Source organism: Danio rerio, chromosome 4 (genome assembly GCF_049306965.1).
Source record: "Danio rerio strain Tuebingen ecotype United States chromosome 4, GRCz12tu, whole genome shotgun sequence".
Classification (NCBI taxonomy): Eukaryota; Metazoa; Chordata; class Actinopteri; order Cypriniformes; family Danionidae; genus Danio; species Danio rerio.
Window position 1 is genome coordinate 55,577,501 of NC_133179.1, and position 15,007 is coordinate 55,592,507.

General features: G+C 41.7%; 2 protein-coding genes and 5 non-coding genes across 8 annotated transcripts; 3 read left to right on the forward strand and 4 right to left on the reverse strand.

Annotated features, from left to right (window-relative positions):
• Positions 1–1,394: 1,394 nt before the first annotated feature.
• On the reverse strand, positions 1,395–5,866 carry LOC141381794 (uncharacterized). Of its 2 annotated transcripts, XM_073948306.1 has the most exons (3): positions 4,872–5,866; positions 3,874–4,558; positions 1,395–3,792 (listed from the first exon to the last, which is right to left on the reverse strand). In XM_073948306.1, the coding sequence occupies exons 2-3, from the start codon at positions 4,319–4,321 to the stop codon at positions 1,460–1,462; spliced, it is 2,781 nt and encodes a 926-aa protein (XP_073804407.1). In that variant the 5' UTR covers positions 4,322–4,558; positions 4,872–5,866; the 3' UTR covers positions 1,395–1,459. The 2 variants fall into 2 exon arrangements, with proteins under 2 accessions (XP_073804407.1, XP_073804406.1); XM_073948305.1 differs by having other exon boundaries at positions 1,395–4,558.
• A 1,452-nt stretch (positions 5,867–7,318) lies between these two features.
• Positions 7,319–7,390, reverse strand: trnah-gug (transfer RNA histidin (anticodon GUG)). The gene has a single exon. It is a non-coding gene; the product is annotated as a tRNA-His (tRNA).
• A 177-nt stretch (positions 7,391–7,567) lies between these two features.
• Positions 7,568–7,649, reverse strand: trnas-uga (transfer RNA serine (anticodon UGA)). The gene has a single exon. It is a non-coding gene; the product is annotated as a tRNA-Ser (tRNA).
• Positions 7,650–7,766: 117 nt separating this feature from the next.
• On the reverse strand, positions 7,767–7,839 carry trnak-uuu (transfer RNA lysine (anticodon UUU)). Its single transcript has one exon. It is a non-coding gene; the product is annotated as a tRNA-Lys (tRNA).
• A 1,955-nt stretch (positions 7,840–9,794) lies between these two features.
• On the forward strand, positions 9,795–11,703 carry LOC141381838 (uncharacterized). Its single transcript, XM_073948939.1, has 3 exons — positions 9,795–10,145; positions 10,223–10,729; positions 10,814–11,703. The coding sequence occupies exons 2-3, from the start codon at positions 10,674–10,676 to the stop codon at positions 11,586–11,588; spliced, it is 831 nt and encodes a 276-aa protein (XP_073805040.1). The 5' UTR covers positions 9,795–10,145; positions 10,223–10,673; the 3' UTR covers positions 11,589–11,703.
• A 1,340-nt stretch (positions 11,704–13,043) lies between these two features.
• trnaq-cug (transfer RNA glutamine (anticodon CUG)) lies at positions 13,044–13,115 on the forward strand. Its single transcript has one exon. It is a non-coding gene; the product is annotated as a tRNA-Gln (tRNA).
• Positions 13,116–13,217: 102 nt separating this feature from the next.
• On the forward strand, positions 13,218–13,291 carry trnai-aau (transfer RNA isoleucine (anticodon AAU)). The gene has a single exon. It is a non-coding gene; the product is annotated as a tRNA-Ile (tRNA).
• Positions 13,292–15,007: the final 1,716 nt, after the last annotated feature.

Below are 15,007 nucleotides of genomic sequence, written 5' to 3' on the forward strand. Positions count from 1 at the left end.
ACTATCCGACCATGCGTGATCAGCAAAGAGATAACCAGATGACCAATAATTCTTGGCTAGAAATTGCAACAGCCATGGAAAGGAAGTGTTTTGTTAAAGTTTGGAAAAACCTGGGGGATAAGTTTATTACAACAAAAAAGAGGCCATGGCAAAAGTGGAGACCCAGGTGGTTTTAAGATTACAGAATATGTTTTTCCACCATTTATAGGTTTTACACTGATGGATCATTTTGAAGTTAAAGCAATGTAACAAAAATTAAGTAACAAATTAAGTATTTGATAACTGGAAAATAATATATGAACCCATCGGCTAACAGTATACTGACGCCCAATTTCTAGGCTTTATTGGTGATGATGGACAGGATTGTTGGACCATTATTGCCTTTTCAGCTCATTAGTAGAGGACAGAAACTAGCCAGACAATAATGTATCAATTGTTTAGTGGGCAAAATTTATTTTTTATTTTTTTTGCTATTATTCTTGCCAGAATAATAATAAAAAAAATTGTAGAGTAACCCATGTTCTGTTGTCAGTGATATTTAACTTTAATAGGTAGAACTGTCCGAGATATAAACAAAAGTGAGTGATGCATCAAACTTTGATTTAAAAAATCTTGAAAAGTTATAAAACTTTATAATCATTCATTAATTTTCTTTTTGGCTTAGTTCCTTTATTAATCTGGGGTCGCCATAGCGGAATGAACCGCCAATTTATCCAGCATATGTTTTACACAGCGGATGCCCTTCCAGCTGCAACCCGTTCTCATTTACAACAACAGACAATTTAGCTTACCTAATTCACCTAAAATGCATGTCTTTGGACTGTGGCGAAAACCGGAGCATCTTGAGCAAACCCACGCAACACGGGAGAACATGCAAACTCCACACAGAAATGCCAACCGACCCTGCCAAGGCTTGAACCAGCGACCTTTTTGCCTTGAGTCGAGAGCGCTACCCACTGCCCCACCCCGTCACCCAATGTTGTAATCATAATAAATTATAAAAATAATAAAAAATAATTATTTTTGAAATTAAACAATAAAATTGAACAATATTAAAGATGTGACATAGTCTTAAAAAGTCTTAAATTTGACATTATGATATCTGCAGAAACCCTTTTTTTTTTTTTTTTACAAGACTTCAGTCTATAATCTGAAAAAAAAACATTATGGTAAGAAGACATAACTTAATTTGTGTGATATTTACATTTACATTTACATTTACATTTAGTCATTTAGCAGACGCTTTTATCCAAAGCGACTTACAAATGAGGACAAGGAAGCAATTTACACCACTAAGAGCAACAATGAATAAGTACTAAAGGCAAGTTTCAGGTCTGTAAAGTCTAAGAAGGGAAGTGTTAGTAATTTTTTTTTTTTTTTTTTTTTTTGTACAGTTAGTGTGATATTCAAATAGGCAATTGCAGATTAGGAAGTGAAGTGGAGACTAAATAGTTGATTTTTAGTCGTTTCTTGAAAATAGCGAGTGACTCTGCTGTTCTGATGCAGTTAGGGAGTTCATTCCACCAACTGGGCAGATTGAGCGTGAGCGTTCGCGAAAGTGATTTTTTCCTCTTTGGGATGGAACCACGAGGCGACGTTCATTCACAGAACGCAAGTTTCTGGAGGGCACATAGATCTGCAGAAGTGAGTGCAGATAAGAAGGTGCTAGGCCAGAAGTCACTTTGTAGGCAAACATCAGAGTTTTGAATTTGATGCGAGCAGCAACTGGCAGCCAGTGCAAACGGACTAGCAGCGGAGTGACGTGTGCTCGTTTAGGTTCATTGAAGACAACTCGTGCTGCTGCATTCTGGAGCAGTTGAAGAGGCTTGATAGAGTTAGCTGGAAGCCCAGCTAGTAGAGAGTTGCAGTAATCCAGTTTGGAGAGAACAAGAGCTTGAACAAGGAGTTGAGCTGCATGTTCAGATAAGAAGGGTCGGATCTTTCTGATGTTATAGAGTGCAAATCTGCACGATCGAGCAGTTCTAGAAATGTGGTCAGAGAAGTTTAGTTGGTCATCAATCGTTACTCCAAGGCTTTTCACCATTTTGGATGCAGTAATGGTTGCCCCATCCATCTGGATTGAAAAGTTATGGTGTAGAGTCGGGTTGGCAGAAACTACAAGCATTTCCGTTTTTGCGAGGTTCAGCTGAAGATGATGATCTTTCATCCAGTGTGAAATATCCAACAGGCAGGCTGAGATACGAGCTGGAACCGAGGGATCATCAGGATGAAAAGAGAGGTATAGCTGGGTATCATCAGCATAGCAGTGGTAGGAGAATCCATGTCTCTGGATGACTGGTCCTAGAGATGATGTGTAGATGGAGAAGAGAAGTGGCCCAAGAACAGAGCCTTGAGGTACCCCAGTGTTTAGATGCTGTAGGTTGGACACCTCTCCCCTCCAAGACACCCTGAATGACCTGTCAGAGAGGTAAGATCTGAACCATTGTATAACAGTGCCCGCAACGCCCAGTGACTCAAGCGTAGATAGCAGGATCTGGTGGTTGACAGTGTCAAAAGCAGCTGACAAGTCCAGCAAAATGAGGACTGATGATTTAGAGTCTGCTTTAGCCAGTCTGAGATCCTCCACGACCGAGAGCAGGGCAGTCTCAGTTGAGTGGCCTTTCTTAAAGCCGGATTGCTTGTTGTCCATGAGATTGTTTTGAGTAAGAAAGTCCAGGACTTGATTGAACACTACTTTCTCCAGAATCTTGGCCATGAATGGAAGCAGGGATACTGGTCTGTAGTTTTCAAGTAGCGTATGGTCCAGGTTGGGTTTCTTTAGCAGTGGGGTTACCCTAGCCTGCTTAAATGTAGTGGGGAATAAACCAGAGTCAAGAGATGTGTTAATTATGTGAGTCAGTGTTGGTATGACTGCAGGAGAGATGGCTTGCAAGAGATGAGAGGGAATGGGATCGAGTGGACAGGTGGTTGCATGGCTAGATAGCACAAGTTTGGACACCTCAGACTCAGAGAGCTGAGAAAAAGAGGTGAGTGTGTGTGGTGTTGGTGTTGTATCTTGCGTGTTTGTTGTAGGTGCAGCAAATTGAGCACTGATTTTTGCAGTTTTGGTGCAGAAGAATGTAGCAAAGTCATCAGTAGTAAGTGTGGAGGATGCGGGTGGAGGAGGAGGATAGAGGAGGGAGGAAAATGTTTTAAAAAGTAGGCGAGGATTAGTGGCATTGTTGATTTTCAGACGGTAATACGTCTGCTTTGCAGAAGTAACCTCAGCTGAGAAAGAGGACAGAAGAGTTTGGTATGTTAAGAGCTGTGCAGGATTTTTAGTTTTCCGCCAAATTCTCTCCACAGCCCGAAGTTTTGAGCGATGCTCACGGAGAGCATCCGAGAGCCAGGGTGCAGGAGGACTGGCACGGGCTGGCCTGGATGCAAGAGGACATAATCGGTCTAGACATGATGCTAGTGTGGAGCAGAGTGTATTAGTGGCACTGTTCGAATCAAGTGCAGTGAGTTTGCGAGATGGAGGAAGAGAGTCTGAAACAATGGTGGATAGTCTATTGGGTGAGAGAGATCTTAGGTTTCTGCGAAAGGTAACCAGTGTAGGAGTGTGTGGCGGCTCAGGAGTAATGTGGATGTTGAGAGACAGAAGGAAATGATCAGATATTTGTAGTGGAGTTACTATTGTTTGATCAGTGAAGCAGTGTCGTGTGTAAATAAGGTCTAGCTGATTACCTGATTTGTGGGTAGCAGAAGTAGGTGCTCTTTTTAGGTCAAAAGAGGCAAGCAAAGTCTGAAAGTCTGCAGCTTGCGGTTTGTCAACGTAAATGTTGAAGTCACCTAGCACCAATAAGGGAGTGGCAAAATTAGAAAAAGATGAGAGAAGAACATCCAGTTCATCTAGGAAGTGACCTAATTTACCTGGTGGGCGGTAGATGACAACCACATTTATGTAGAAGGGGTGGATAATGGTGACTGCATGGAATTCAAAGGAGCTGATTGTTGGCAGGGACGGTATCAGAGTAAATTTCCATTCTTTGGAAATTAGTAGTCCAGTCCCACCCCCTCTCCCTGTCTGACGAGGAGTGTGGGAAAAAGAGAAATTAGCAGAAAGAGTAGCATGTGTAGCAGTGTCCTCCGGCCTCAACCAGGTCTCAGTTAGAGCCATGAGATTATAGTCAGAATATGTAGCTATGGAGGTAATAAAATCAGCCTTGTTAACAGCTGATTGACAATTCCAGAGGCCCACGGAGAGAGAGAGTTGTGAAATAGTAGATACATGTATTGAACGAAGGTTGTGAGGATTACGCCTGCAGCGCACCTCCCGTGTTTTGCGAGTGTTAGTAACAACAGGAATTAGAAAACACATAATAAAAGTGCACTGACAACAAAAAATAAGTGTAAAGTAAAACAATACAGTAAAGTACTCAAGTGCTTTGTCGGTGTCTTTGCTCGGTGGAGTCGCGCAGGTAGAGTCGATGGTCTTTACCCTCGTCGGTCTTCACACGAGGCGGTCTTCACACGAGGCTGCCGCGACCGCTGCCGCGGTGAACTAGTTGTTTATATAACCCCAAAGCACTAGCTGATTGAATTCAGCTGGACACGCCTCGAGAGTCAAAACAAGGGCCGAAACTGAGGCGGACGACGCGAAACCGCGTTTGCGTTCGCTACACAAGCTCTTATAGTAACCAAGGAAACAGTGGCTAAACAACTTCTAGTATTATACACAACTGAAAGCAAGTTTAAATGTCCTACAACTTTACACAAACAGCTGGAAACAAGTCCTCAAACCATACACAACAACTGAAACAAATCTTAAATGTACTTACAGGCTGCTGGTCTAGATGCTGATAAAGTGCTTCTCCTGCCGACTAATGCTAGCGTGCTCGCTATATAGTGATTACCTGGCGTTTGGACACGCCTCCCGAGTCAAAACAAGGGCCGAAACTGAGGCGGACGACGCGAAACCGCGTTTGCGTTCGCTACACAAGCTCTTATAGTAACCAAGGAAACAGTGGCTAAACAACTTCTAGTATTATACACAACTGAAAGCAAGTTTAAATGTCCTACAACTTTACACAAACAGCTGGAAACAAGTCCTCAAACCATACACAACAACTGAAACAAATCTTAAATGTACTTACAGGCTGCTGGTCTAGATGCTGATAAAGTGCTTCTCCTGCCGACTAATGCTAGCGTGCTCGCTATATAGTGGTTACCTGGCGTTTGGACACGCCTCCCGAGTCAAAACAAGGGCCGAAACTGAGGCGGACGACGCGAAACCGCGTTTGCGTTCGCTACACAAGCTCTTATAGTAACCAAGGAAACAGTGGCTAAACAACTTCTAGTATTATACACAACTGAAAGCAAGTTTAAATGTCCTACAACTTTACACAAACAGCTGGAAACAAGTCCTCAAACCATACACAACAACTGAAACAAATCTTAAATGTACTTACAGGCTGCTGGTCTAGATGCTGATAAAGTGCTTCTCCTGCCGACTAATGCTAGCGTGCTCGCTATATAGTGGTTACCTGGCGTTTGGACACGCCTCCCGAGTCAAAACAAGGGCCGAAACTGAGGCGGACGACGCGAAACCGCGTTTGCGTTCGCTACACAAGCTCTTATAGTAACCAAGGAAACAGTGGCTAAACAACTTCTAGTATTATACACAACTGAAAGCAAGTTTAAATGTCCTACAACTTTACACAAACAGCTGGAAACAAGTCCTCAAACCATACACAACAACTGAAACAAATCTTAAATGTACTTACAGGCTGCTGGTCTAGATGCTGATAAAGTGCTTCTCCTGCCGACTAATGCTAGCGTGCTCGCTATATAGTGGTTACCTGGCGTTTGGACACGCCTCCCGAGTCAAAACAAGGGCCGAAACTGAGGCGGACGACGCGAAACCGCGTTTGCGTTCGCTACACAAGCTCTTATAGTAACCAAGGAAACAGTGGCTAAACAACTTCTAGTATTATACACAACTGAAAGCAAGTTTAAATGTCCTACAACTTTACACAAACAGCTGGAAACAAGTCCTCAAACCATACACAACAACTGAAACAAATCTTAAATGTACTTACAGGCTGCTGGTCTAGATGCTGATAAAGTGCTAATATTAATATTAATTTATTAATAATATGTTTAGGCACTAGGCAGTGTTGTTCTGTGGTTTCTGACGGTTCAGTTCGCGAATTAGGTAATTAACAAAGTTTCTCCATAATTTGCAAGTGTTTTTTTTATATATTAAATCATCTATTGATCGTGCAGATAAAAGAGGCATCATTTGAAATGATAAAAAGCCGTGCATTTGTGCATATTTCTGTTATCTTTATACTCAAAATAGCAAAACATTGTTTTTGTAAAATAATCATGGTGCGCAGTGGGTATTGCTATCGCCTCAAAGCAAAAAGTTTTTTGGTTGAAGCCCTGGCTGAGTCAGCTGGTGTTTCTGTGTGGAGTTTGCATGTTCTCCCCATGTTGGCGTGGGTTTCCTTTATAGGTGCTCTATAATTATAATCTATAATTAATGCTGTTTACACACTGTTTTTTTTAAAAGTGTTTATAGCATCTTTAAACGTGTTATGTAAAATGTGTTTTACTGCCTGGATCTTGTCTGACTCCGCATTTATGGATAATTCCACCAATACCGCCAAGCTAAAAAAGTAATTTGTAATTTTGTAATTTGAGTAGTTTTTACGAAGAGTAATTTGTACTTTTACTTGAGTACTTTTTAACACCAGTACTTTTACTTGTAATTGAGTACAATTTCAGCAATGTAACAGTACTTGTAATTGAGTACAATTTTTTTGTACTCTTACCACCACTGCTACCGACTGAGCTATCCGGGCTCCACAACAGTAATATACAAGTAGGCAAGGTTTGGGTTGTGGTCGGCGCAGACCTTTACAGTACACTAAAGTTTACCGTGAGATGGGGTTTTAAGCTTATGGTTGGTGTGGAGGTTGCTAAAACACGACAGGTTACTTTGAGGTTGGGTTTATGGTTTTTGTAGGTGTAGACATCAGTACAACACAATAGTTTGGACTTCATGTCATGTAGGAGACATTAAATAGATCAATGATAACTGCAGAATGTCTTTGTGCTGTTGTGGCAATGAATGGACACTCAACAATTGAAAAGATTCCTTCCATGCCTTAGAAGCGTGACTTGATCAGTACTTATCTACACAGCATGCTGGCATCAAAGATCCTATTTCTCTTATATCATATCCCTAGTCTTCCACACTTTAGGAAACGTAAACATTCAGGACGTGCCATTAGCACAGCCTGCACTAAAAGAAGGCTGGAGATAACGGATGGCAACACAGAGTGCGACACCAATGTCACCTTGAAAAACCTGCCGTGACCCGGATTCGAACCGGGGTTGCTGCGGCCACAACGCAGAGTACTAACCACTATACGATCACGGCGAGCTATGAAACAGCCGTTGTGACCTATGTGTGGTATGTTCCTCCCTGTGATAAGCCCCTTTCTCTTCAGTGAGAACACTCTGTTGTTTTTCTCCTCCTACCAGCACAACGCTTTTCCCAAGAAACAATGGAAATGCAAACAATTGACGACTGCTGCAATTTTAAAAAGGGGGAGGACGTAGTCGGCAGGATTCGAACCTGCGCAGGGAGACCCCAATGGATTTCAAGTCCATCGCCTTAACTACTCGGCCACGACTACAAGACTGCCTGTACTGCCATTTCTTTATGCCTAGTACACATATTGTGCATCCAGATGAAACTTTATCAAGCGATAGCTCAACGGCAAAAGCTGTGGCTCCACAAAATGAGCGTCACACGCCCGAACAGGGACTTGAACCCTGGACCCTCAGATTAAAAGTCTGATGCTCTACCGACTGAGCTATCCGAGCTCCACAACAGTAAGTTACAAGTAGGCAAGGTTTGGGTTGTGGTCGGCGCAGACCTTTACAGTACACTAAAGTTTACCGTGAGATGGGGTTTTAAGCTTATGGTTGGTGTGGAGGTTGCTAAAACACGACAGGTTACTTTGAGGTTCGGTTTATGGTTTTTGTAGGTGTAGACATCAGTACAACACAATAGTTTGGACTTCATGTCATGTAGGAGACATTAAATAGATCAATGATAACTGCAGAATGTCTTTTTGCTGTTGTGGCAATGAATGGACACTCAACAATTGAAAAGATTCCTTCCATGCCTTAGAAGCGTGACTTGATCAGTACTTATCTACACAGCATGCTGGCATCAAAGATCCTATTTCTCTTATATCATATCCCTAGTCTTCCACACTTTAGGAAACGTAAACATTCAGGACGTGCCATTAGCACAGCCTGCACTAAAAGGAGGCTGGAGATAACGGATGGCAACACAGAATGCGACACCAATGTCACCTTGAAAAACCTGCCGTGACCCGGATTCAAACCGGGGTTGCTGCGGCCACAACACAGAGTACTAACCACTATACGATCATGGCGAGCTATGAAACAGCCGTTGTCACCTATGTGTGGTATGTTCCTCCCTGTGATAAGCCCCTTTCTCTTCAGTGAGAACAGTGTTGTTTTTCTCCTCCTACCAGCACAACGCTTTTCCCAAGAAACAATGGAAATGCAAACAATTGATGACTGCTGCAATTTTAAAAAGTAACAGGATGTGGGTATAGTTGGCAGGACTTGAACCTGCGGGAGAACACCCCAACGTATTTCAAGTCGATCGCCTTAACCACTCAGTCATGCCCGAACACGGACTTGAACCCTGGACCCTCTACCGACTCCGCTTAAGCTGGGGAACAATAGTCTGTTTTGGAAGGGGAAGAAAAAAGCACAAGAAAAATAAGAAAATTTGAGAAATTGAGAAAGAAAGAAGCAAAATTAAGGTTATATTTTGTATTTTTTGCCCACCAGAAACTAATCAATGCATATATAACAGTACTGGTTCAAGAAATATGTCCATAAATAACACTTTGGGTAGATCACAAGGTTCAATCCCCGACTGGAGCAGGTATCTAACCAGGTTTAGTAATGGGTCGATCATGAACATTTCGTTCATTTTAAACGAATCTTCAATATGATTTGGGAACTACAAGTCCTCTCAGGATCCGTTCACCTCTCAAGTCCTCTATCGGGTCTGAGTCACTCGTTCATTACGGGCCAATCATACGCGTTTAGAGCAGGAAAAATATTTGATCCGTTCATCTCTCGAGTCCTCTATCGGGTCTGAGTCAATGGTTCCTCAAGGGCCAATAATACGCGTTTAGAGCCGAAAAAAATAATTGATCCGTTCATCTCTCGAGTCCTCTATCGGATTTCAGTCATTCGTTCCTCAAGGGCCAATCATACGCGTTTAGAGCTGGAAAAAGAATTGATCTGTTCATCTCATGAGTCCTCTATTGGGTCTGAGTCACTCGTTCATCATGAGCCCATCATACGCATTTAGAGCCGGAAAAAGAATTGATCGGTTCACCTCATGAGTCAGGTCTGAATTTGGAGAAAAGCTCAGCCACTGCACTTAACACCACCAACACTGGTTTGAAGTGCAGCTCAGGTTAAATACTCTCTCTCCTCTCTAGAAAGATCCAATGATTGCTACCAGGTGGACACAGTTACCTGCAGGGAGAGAGAGAGGAAAAACACAATGCTCATTGTCCACCAAAAGATATGTCTCAGGACGCAAGCCCTGGGATAACCGCTATCACCCTCCTAAAGCATATACAGGCAAGAAATCCATTAATTAGTTGTTATGGAAGTTATTCATTAAGCTTTTAATGTACTACACAAAATGGTAATCTAAATGTTTATTTTATCATTAGTTTTATTTAATATATGTTTTTTTATTGTTATATTTTTTTAAGGTGAATTGCTGGGAATGGAGCACCTTTACAGCCAGACAGGCAAAACCCTGACTCCGGTGCTCCAGAACCCAGAGGAGGAAACAGGCTGGTGGAGGAAGTAGATGACGAGGATCTACAAGATGACGGGTTTGAGGAGGAGATCATGGAGGACATCACAGTTCCAGTGCTGTATGAGGATGACCCCTGCCGTGATCTTAGAAACAGCCTCTCATCTTCGCCTCTGCCTCAGTCCCCAGCATCACTGGCTGAGCTGTCCACATCTGCTGGTGGAGAAGGACAGCTTCCTAGCCCAGCCCCCCAGTGCCGTCACAGCCATCCAAGTCTGGAGACAGTCTCTCTGTTGAGGCTCAGGTAAGATATATTAAGAACTTAACTTGATTTAGTCTTTTTTTATTCCACATATACTACATTTATTCTGTATTTACCAGGGAGTAAATCATTGGACCTGATGGCATTGCTGGGTGGGACAAGGTCCAGGATCTGGCTGCTTATTTGGTAGGTCTTCGTGAGGCTCCTTACCTCACTGACCTGCAGGTGACAGAGGCCATCCAGCTGTGGACAGCTCTCCTGGATGTTGATAAACAGCGCATCAACTACCAGCCTCGACATAAGCCTCAGCTGACACATGCGCGTTTTAAGGCACCTTAGCGCTCCGGAGTCACTCCAGGTGTGGAGAACGTCAAGCGCTGTCTGATTGGACATCCTGGGGGTCCAGCACAGTGGCCTAGCACCAGCCGCTTGGTTGAGGCCATTTGTACAAAGCTGTGTGCCGTTCACAAGTCCACTTCCAAGAAGGCTGGTGTTCGCACGCCCAGGTGGTCTAAAATACTGACCGATTACCACCACATCCGGGATCTGGTGCTTGGCAGTCGCAGGCTGATGGATGAAACAGTGATCCAGCTTTTTGAGCTAAACCAGAAGACGCTTATTCAGTGGTAAGCAAAGCACATTATTTTCTTTAAATTACCTGAATACTTCTAAATTAATATATATGTATAATACATATCATTTATTATCAGGTTTCAACGGAGGCAAAAGGATCAGGAAATGAGTGTACTCACTCAGGGACTGACTCCACTTGATCCAATTGCTGTGGCAGATACGCAGCTTCCTTTGCCGAGGGAAAAATTGGACGAGGCACCATCAACATCAGGCCCCAAACACCAGTTTGTCTTTCCTCCAAATAAAGAAGGACAGGCACCTCTTATTCGACCTGGTCGAAAGTCTGCTTCTGCAACCACCACAGTTTGCTCCTTCCTGCCGGATGCCACCACGGTGTGCTCCTTTCCACTGGCCCCCACGACGGTATGCCCCATTGCGCCAACCCCCACCACAGTCTGCCACATTGCACCGGCCCCTACCATGGTGTGCCCCGTCACACCGACCTTCACCACAGTGCGCCCCATCTCGCCAGCTTCCACCACAGTGTGCCCCATCATACCAGCCTCCACCACAGTGCGCCCTATTGCGCCGGCCCCCACCACAGTGCGCCCCATTGTGTCTGCCCCCACCACGGTGTGCTGCTTTCCACCGACCCTTAGCACGGTGTGCCCCATTGCACCACCCCCCATAGCACCAGGTGTTATGCAGCCCATTTCAGGACCTGAATCATTGTTTGGCACACTTGTTTTTAACCCAGACATGAGTGTGTCAATGGTGATTCCATCATTTGCTGCACCAACATCCAGTGCAGTCCCAGCTTCACCTGCACCTGCTGTTCCTCCACCTGCACCTGCTCCACCTGCACCTGCTGTTCCTCCACCTGCACCTGCACTTCAAATGGCAAATCCTTAGAGAACTGGTTGGCAGAACAGCGCCAGCAAAATAAAGGACAAACTCCAGCTCCAGAATAAAGGACAAATTGCTGTATATATTTTTGTAAATGTTACATGGGTACTCTCTCTCTCTCTCTCTCATTTTATTTAATTATTGTGTGTTAATATTTAGCATTTTAAAGTGGCACTTATAGGCCCACTCTTATTTTGTCTTGTGTGTACTTATTTAATATTTGTGTGTATTTTATGTAAAAATATATTTATATTTCTTAAAAAAAAAAACATTTTATACATTGCTTAAATACTATATTTTATATATTATGTGCCCCCACTCTTGCGTTTTATTATTTATTTATATTATTGTTTAATATATTGTGTATATAAAAATAAATATATATATATAGTGTTGTTTTTATATAATGTGTATAATAAATAAATATATTTATAAATAGTATTGTTTTAATATATTATATGTGCATAATAAATAAATATATATTGTATTGTTTTTATTTATTGTATATTATATAGTTTATATATTAAGATATGTTTTTATTTTGTTTTTTACATTTTTTAAATTGTTTTGCGATTTTAATATTTGTATTCATTTTAATAAACCATTTTGCATATTACTTGTTTTTGTGTGCATTCATTTAAAGTTATTACATAAAGAAATACAACACACACACACATATATATATATATATATATATATATATATATATATATATATATATAGTATAGTATATATTTATATATTAATACATAAATATATATATAATATACTTATATATACATAAACATGCATACATATGTTTAATTGAAACATTTTCATTCATTTTTAATTAACGTAATATGCTTTTTAAGAACAATATCCACATAATAATCCGCTGAAACCGACACTGATTGGATATTGTGTTACACAGATCGTGTGTTCGAATCCAGCACGCAAAAAATGACATTTAGAATGACATGCAATATGTAACCAAAATACCACATTATGCAGTCACAAAGCCGCGAACACTACTGCAAGCGAAATTTGTCACATTTTTCCGTTTTTTTGCGGCTTGTTCGCTTGCGAGTGAGCGAGATGATTGGACCCCTTCCTATGCTAAGCGAGCGCTCTACCATTTGAGCTAATTCCCCTTGGAAAAATTCAAACTGGTAGTTTTTGGTGTGGTCAAAAAAAAAAAAAAAAAGATCACATCTTCTCTGTGGTGGCCTCTTTGCCCTACCTGCGGTTTAGTCGTCAAATTGCCTGGAATAGTGCGCTTTTCTTTTAAAGGCCCTACCTGGTCCTGCTCCAGTAAACGTGTGAGGAGTCCTGCATGCCGAATGACGAGTTACTCAGAAATCAGTGCACATTGGCACTGCCTTGTATTGACATTCTGCTACTTTCTGGCAAGGCCATTTTCTTTCTTTTTTCTTCTTCTTTTTTTTTTACCTTAGGCCGGGCAGCACCAACCAGAAGACTTGAGGTTCCATGGTGTAATGTTTAGCACTCTGGACTCTGAATCCAGTGATCCAAGTTCAAATCTCGGTGGGACCTTGTTTTTTTACCAGTACTGCACAAAAAACGCTGGAATAGCATTCTTATCTCTTGAAGAAAATGACAGTTACTCTGAGCTTTTTAGCAAACATGGCAGAAAGTGGCCAGTTAGCTCAGCTGGTTAGAGCGTGGTGCTAATAACGCCAAGGTTGTGGGTTCGATCCCCGTACTGGCCAAACTTTTACCCTTTAAGGCCTCAGAGGCATTTCAGGATTCTGCTTAGTCTCACAGACATGTATGCTGCAGGATACTTGTGAAAGGGCAGACTTAATATTTAAAGGTCCCTGGTCCGATCCTGGATTTCAGCAAAACAGTGCTGTTGTTCTATTTTGTGCACAAGGGTCAGGTGACTGAAAGTCACCCAAAAGCCTAGCTGCTTCACCCTTAAGTCCACCTGCTTCCACTTGACCAAAACACTATCTTCCTCCCAGATGGTCACGTTGCTTCTGGCGATGATTCCAATGGCCTGATCGACAGCACTCTATAATGCTATGTATTTAGCGCTTTAATGTCCCACTGCAGACACGCTGCTGAATAAATGAAAACTATGATTTGATAGGGCTTCTGAAGGTTTGCAATGATTTGTACTACACGGAAACCGGCAAAGCTGATGTAAGTAGTTTCGCTTTAAACCCTCAAGGTGCCACCAGCTTTGCAATAAAAGCCAATGTAAAAAGGCATGAAAACAGAGGTGGAGAATGCAGTCATTGTTCCCGCTACCTCTAACACTTAACCATTTGAGCTAATTCCCCTCAGAGCAATCAAAAATTGGCAATTTTCGACGTGGTCAAAATAGAAAAAAAAGATCAAATTTGCTCTGTGGTGGCCTCTTTGCCCTGCCTGCCGTTTAGTCATCAAATTGCCTGGAATAGTGTGCTTTTCTTTTGAAGGCCCTACCTGGTCCTGCTCCAGTAAACGTGTGAGGAGCCCTGCATGCCGAATGACGAGTTACTCAGAAATCAATGCACATTGCCACCGCCTTGTATTGACATTCTGCTACTTTCTGGCAAGGCCGTTTTATTATTATTTTTTTTCACATTTTTTTCTCTTTAGCCTGGGCAGCACCAACTGGAAGACTTTTATTAAGCTTGGTAGTAAGTGGCCGGTTAGCTCATACTGCCACCTGTAAGTCGTGGTTATTCTTGGTTACACCGGCCAATCACTTTGTGAGCTGGAACCAAGATTCACCCTATTCTTGGTTAAGGCAGCCAATCGTGTTCCGAGTTACAATGAACGCTATGGCCAATCAGAGCCCTTATACCATCCATGATTTGTACTGTAATAAAAGATTTCGACGCGGATTAATTCGGATACCAATTGCAAAGCAAGTATTTTTTTAACAAGGTGGTTTAAATGAATAACCATTACAGTAACGTTAATTACTACAACACGATTATTATATGATTGTTATAGATGTTTTATAACGTTATTTGGTAAGATTAATGTTAGCCGACCAAGCAAACTGTACAGTTTTACTACAAACATTTTAATGCAGTTATTAATTAATTAATATGGATCATGCATGATTGCATCACTAATAATAAACCAACAATATAAGGGTCACACATCAATCCATCACTAATAATAATGTTATTATTATTAGTGGTGTATTAAATTGTGACCCTTATATTATTGGTTTATTATTAGTGATGCAATTATGCGTGATCCATATTGTTTTATGCTTTATGATTAGTGATGTATTATGCGTGAGCATTATTACATTAGTTTATGATTAGTGATGTTGTGATATGTGAGCGTTATTATACTATTTGTTTATAATTAATGACTGATGAATTGAGCCTTATATTTATTATTAGTGAAGTGATTCATTAATGTGTGAGAATAATGCACTGGCATTATTGTACCTATGGTAGTAAATGACAATATAAAGT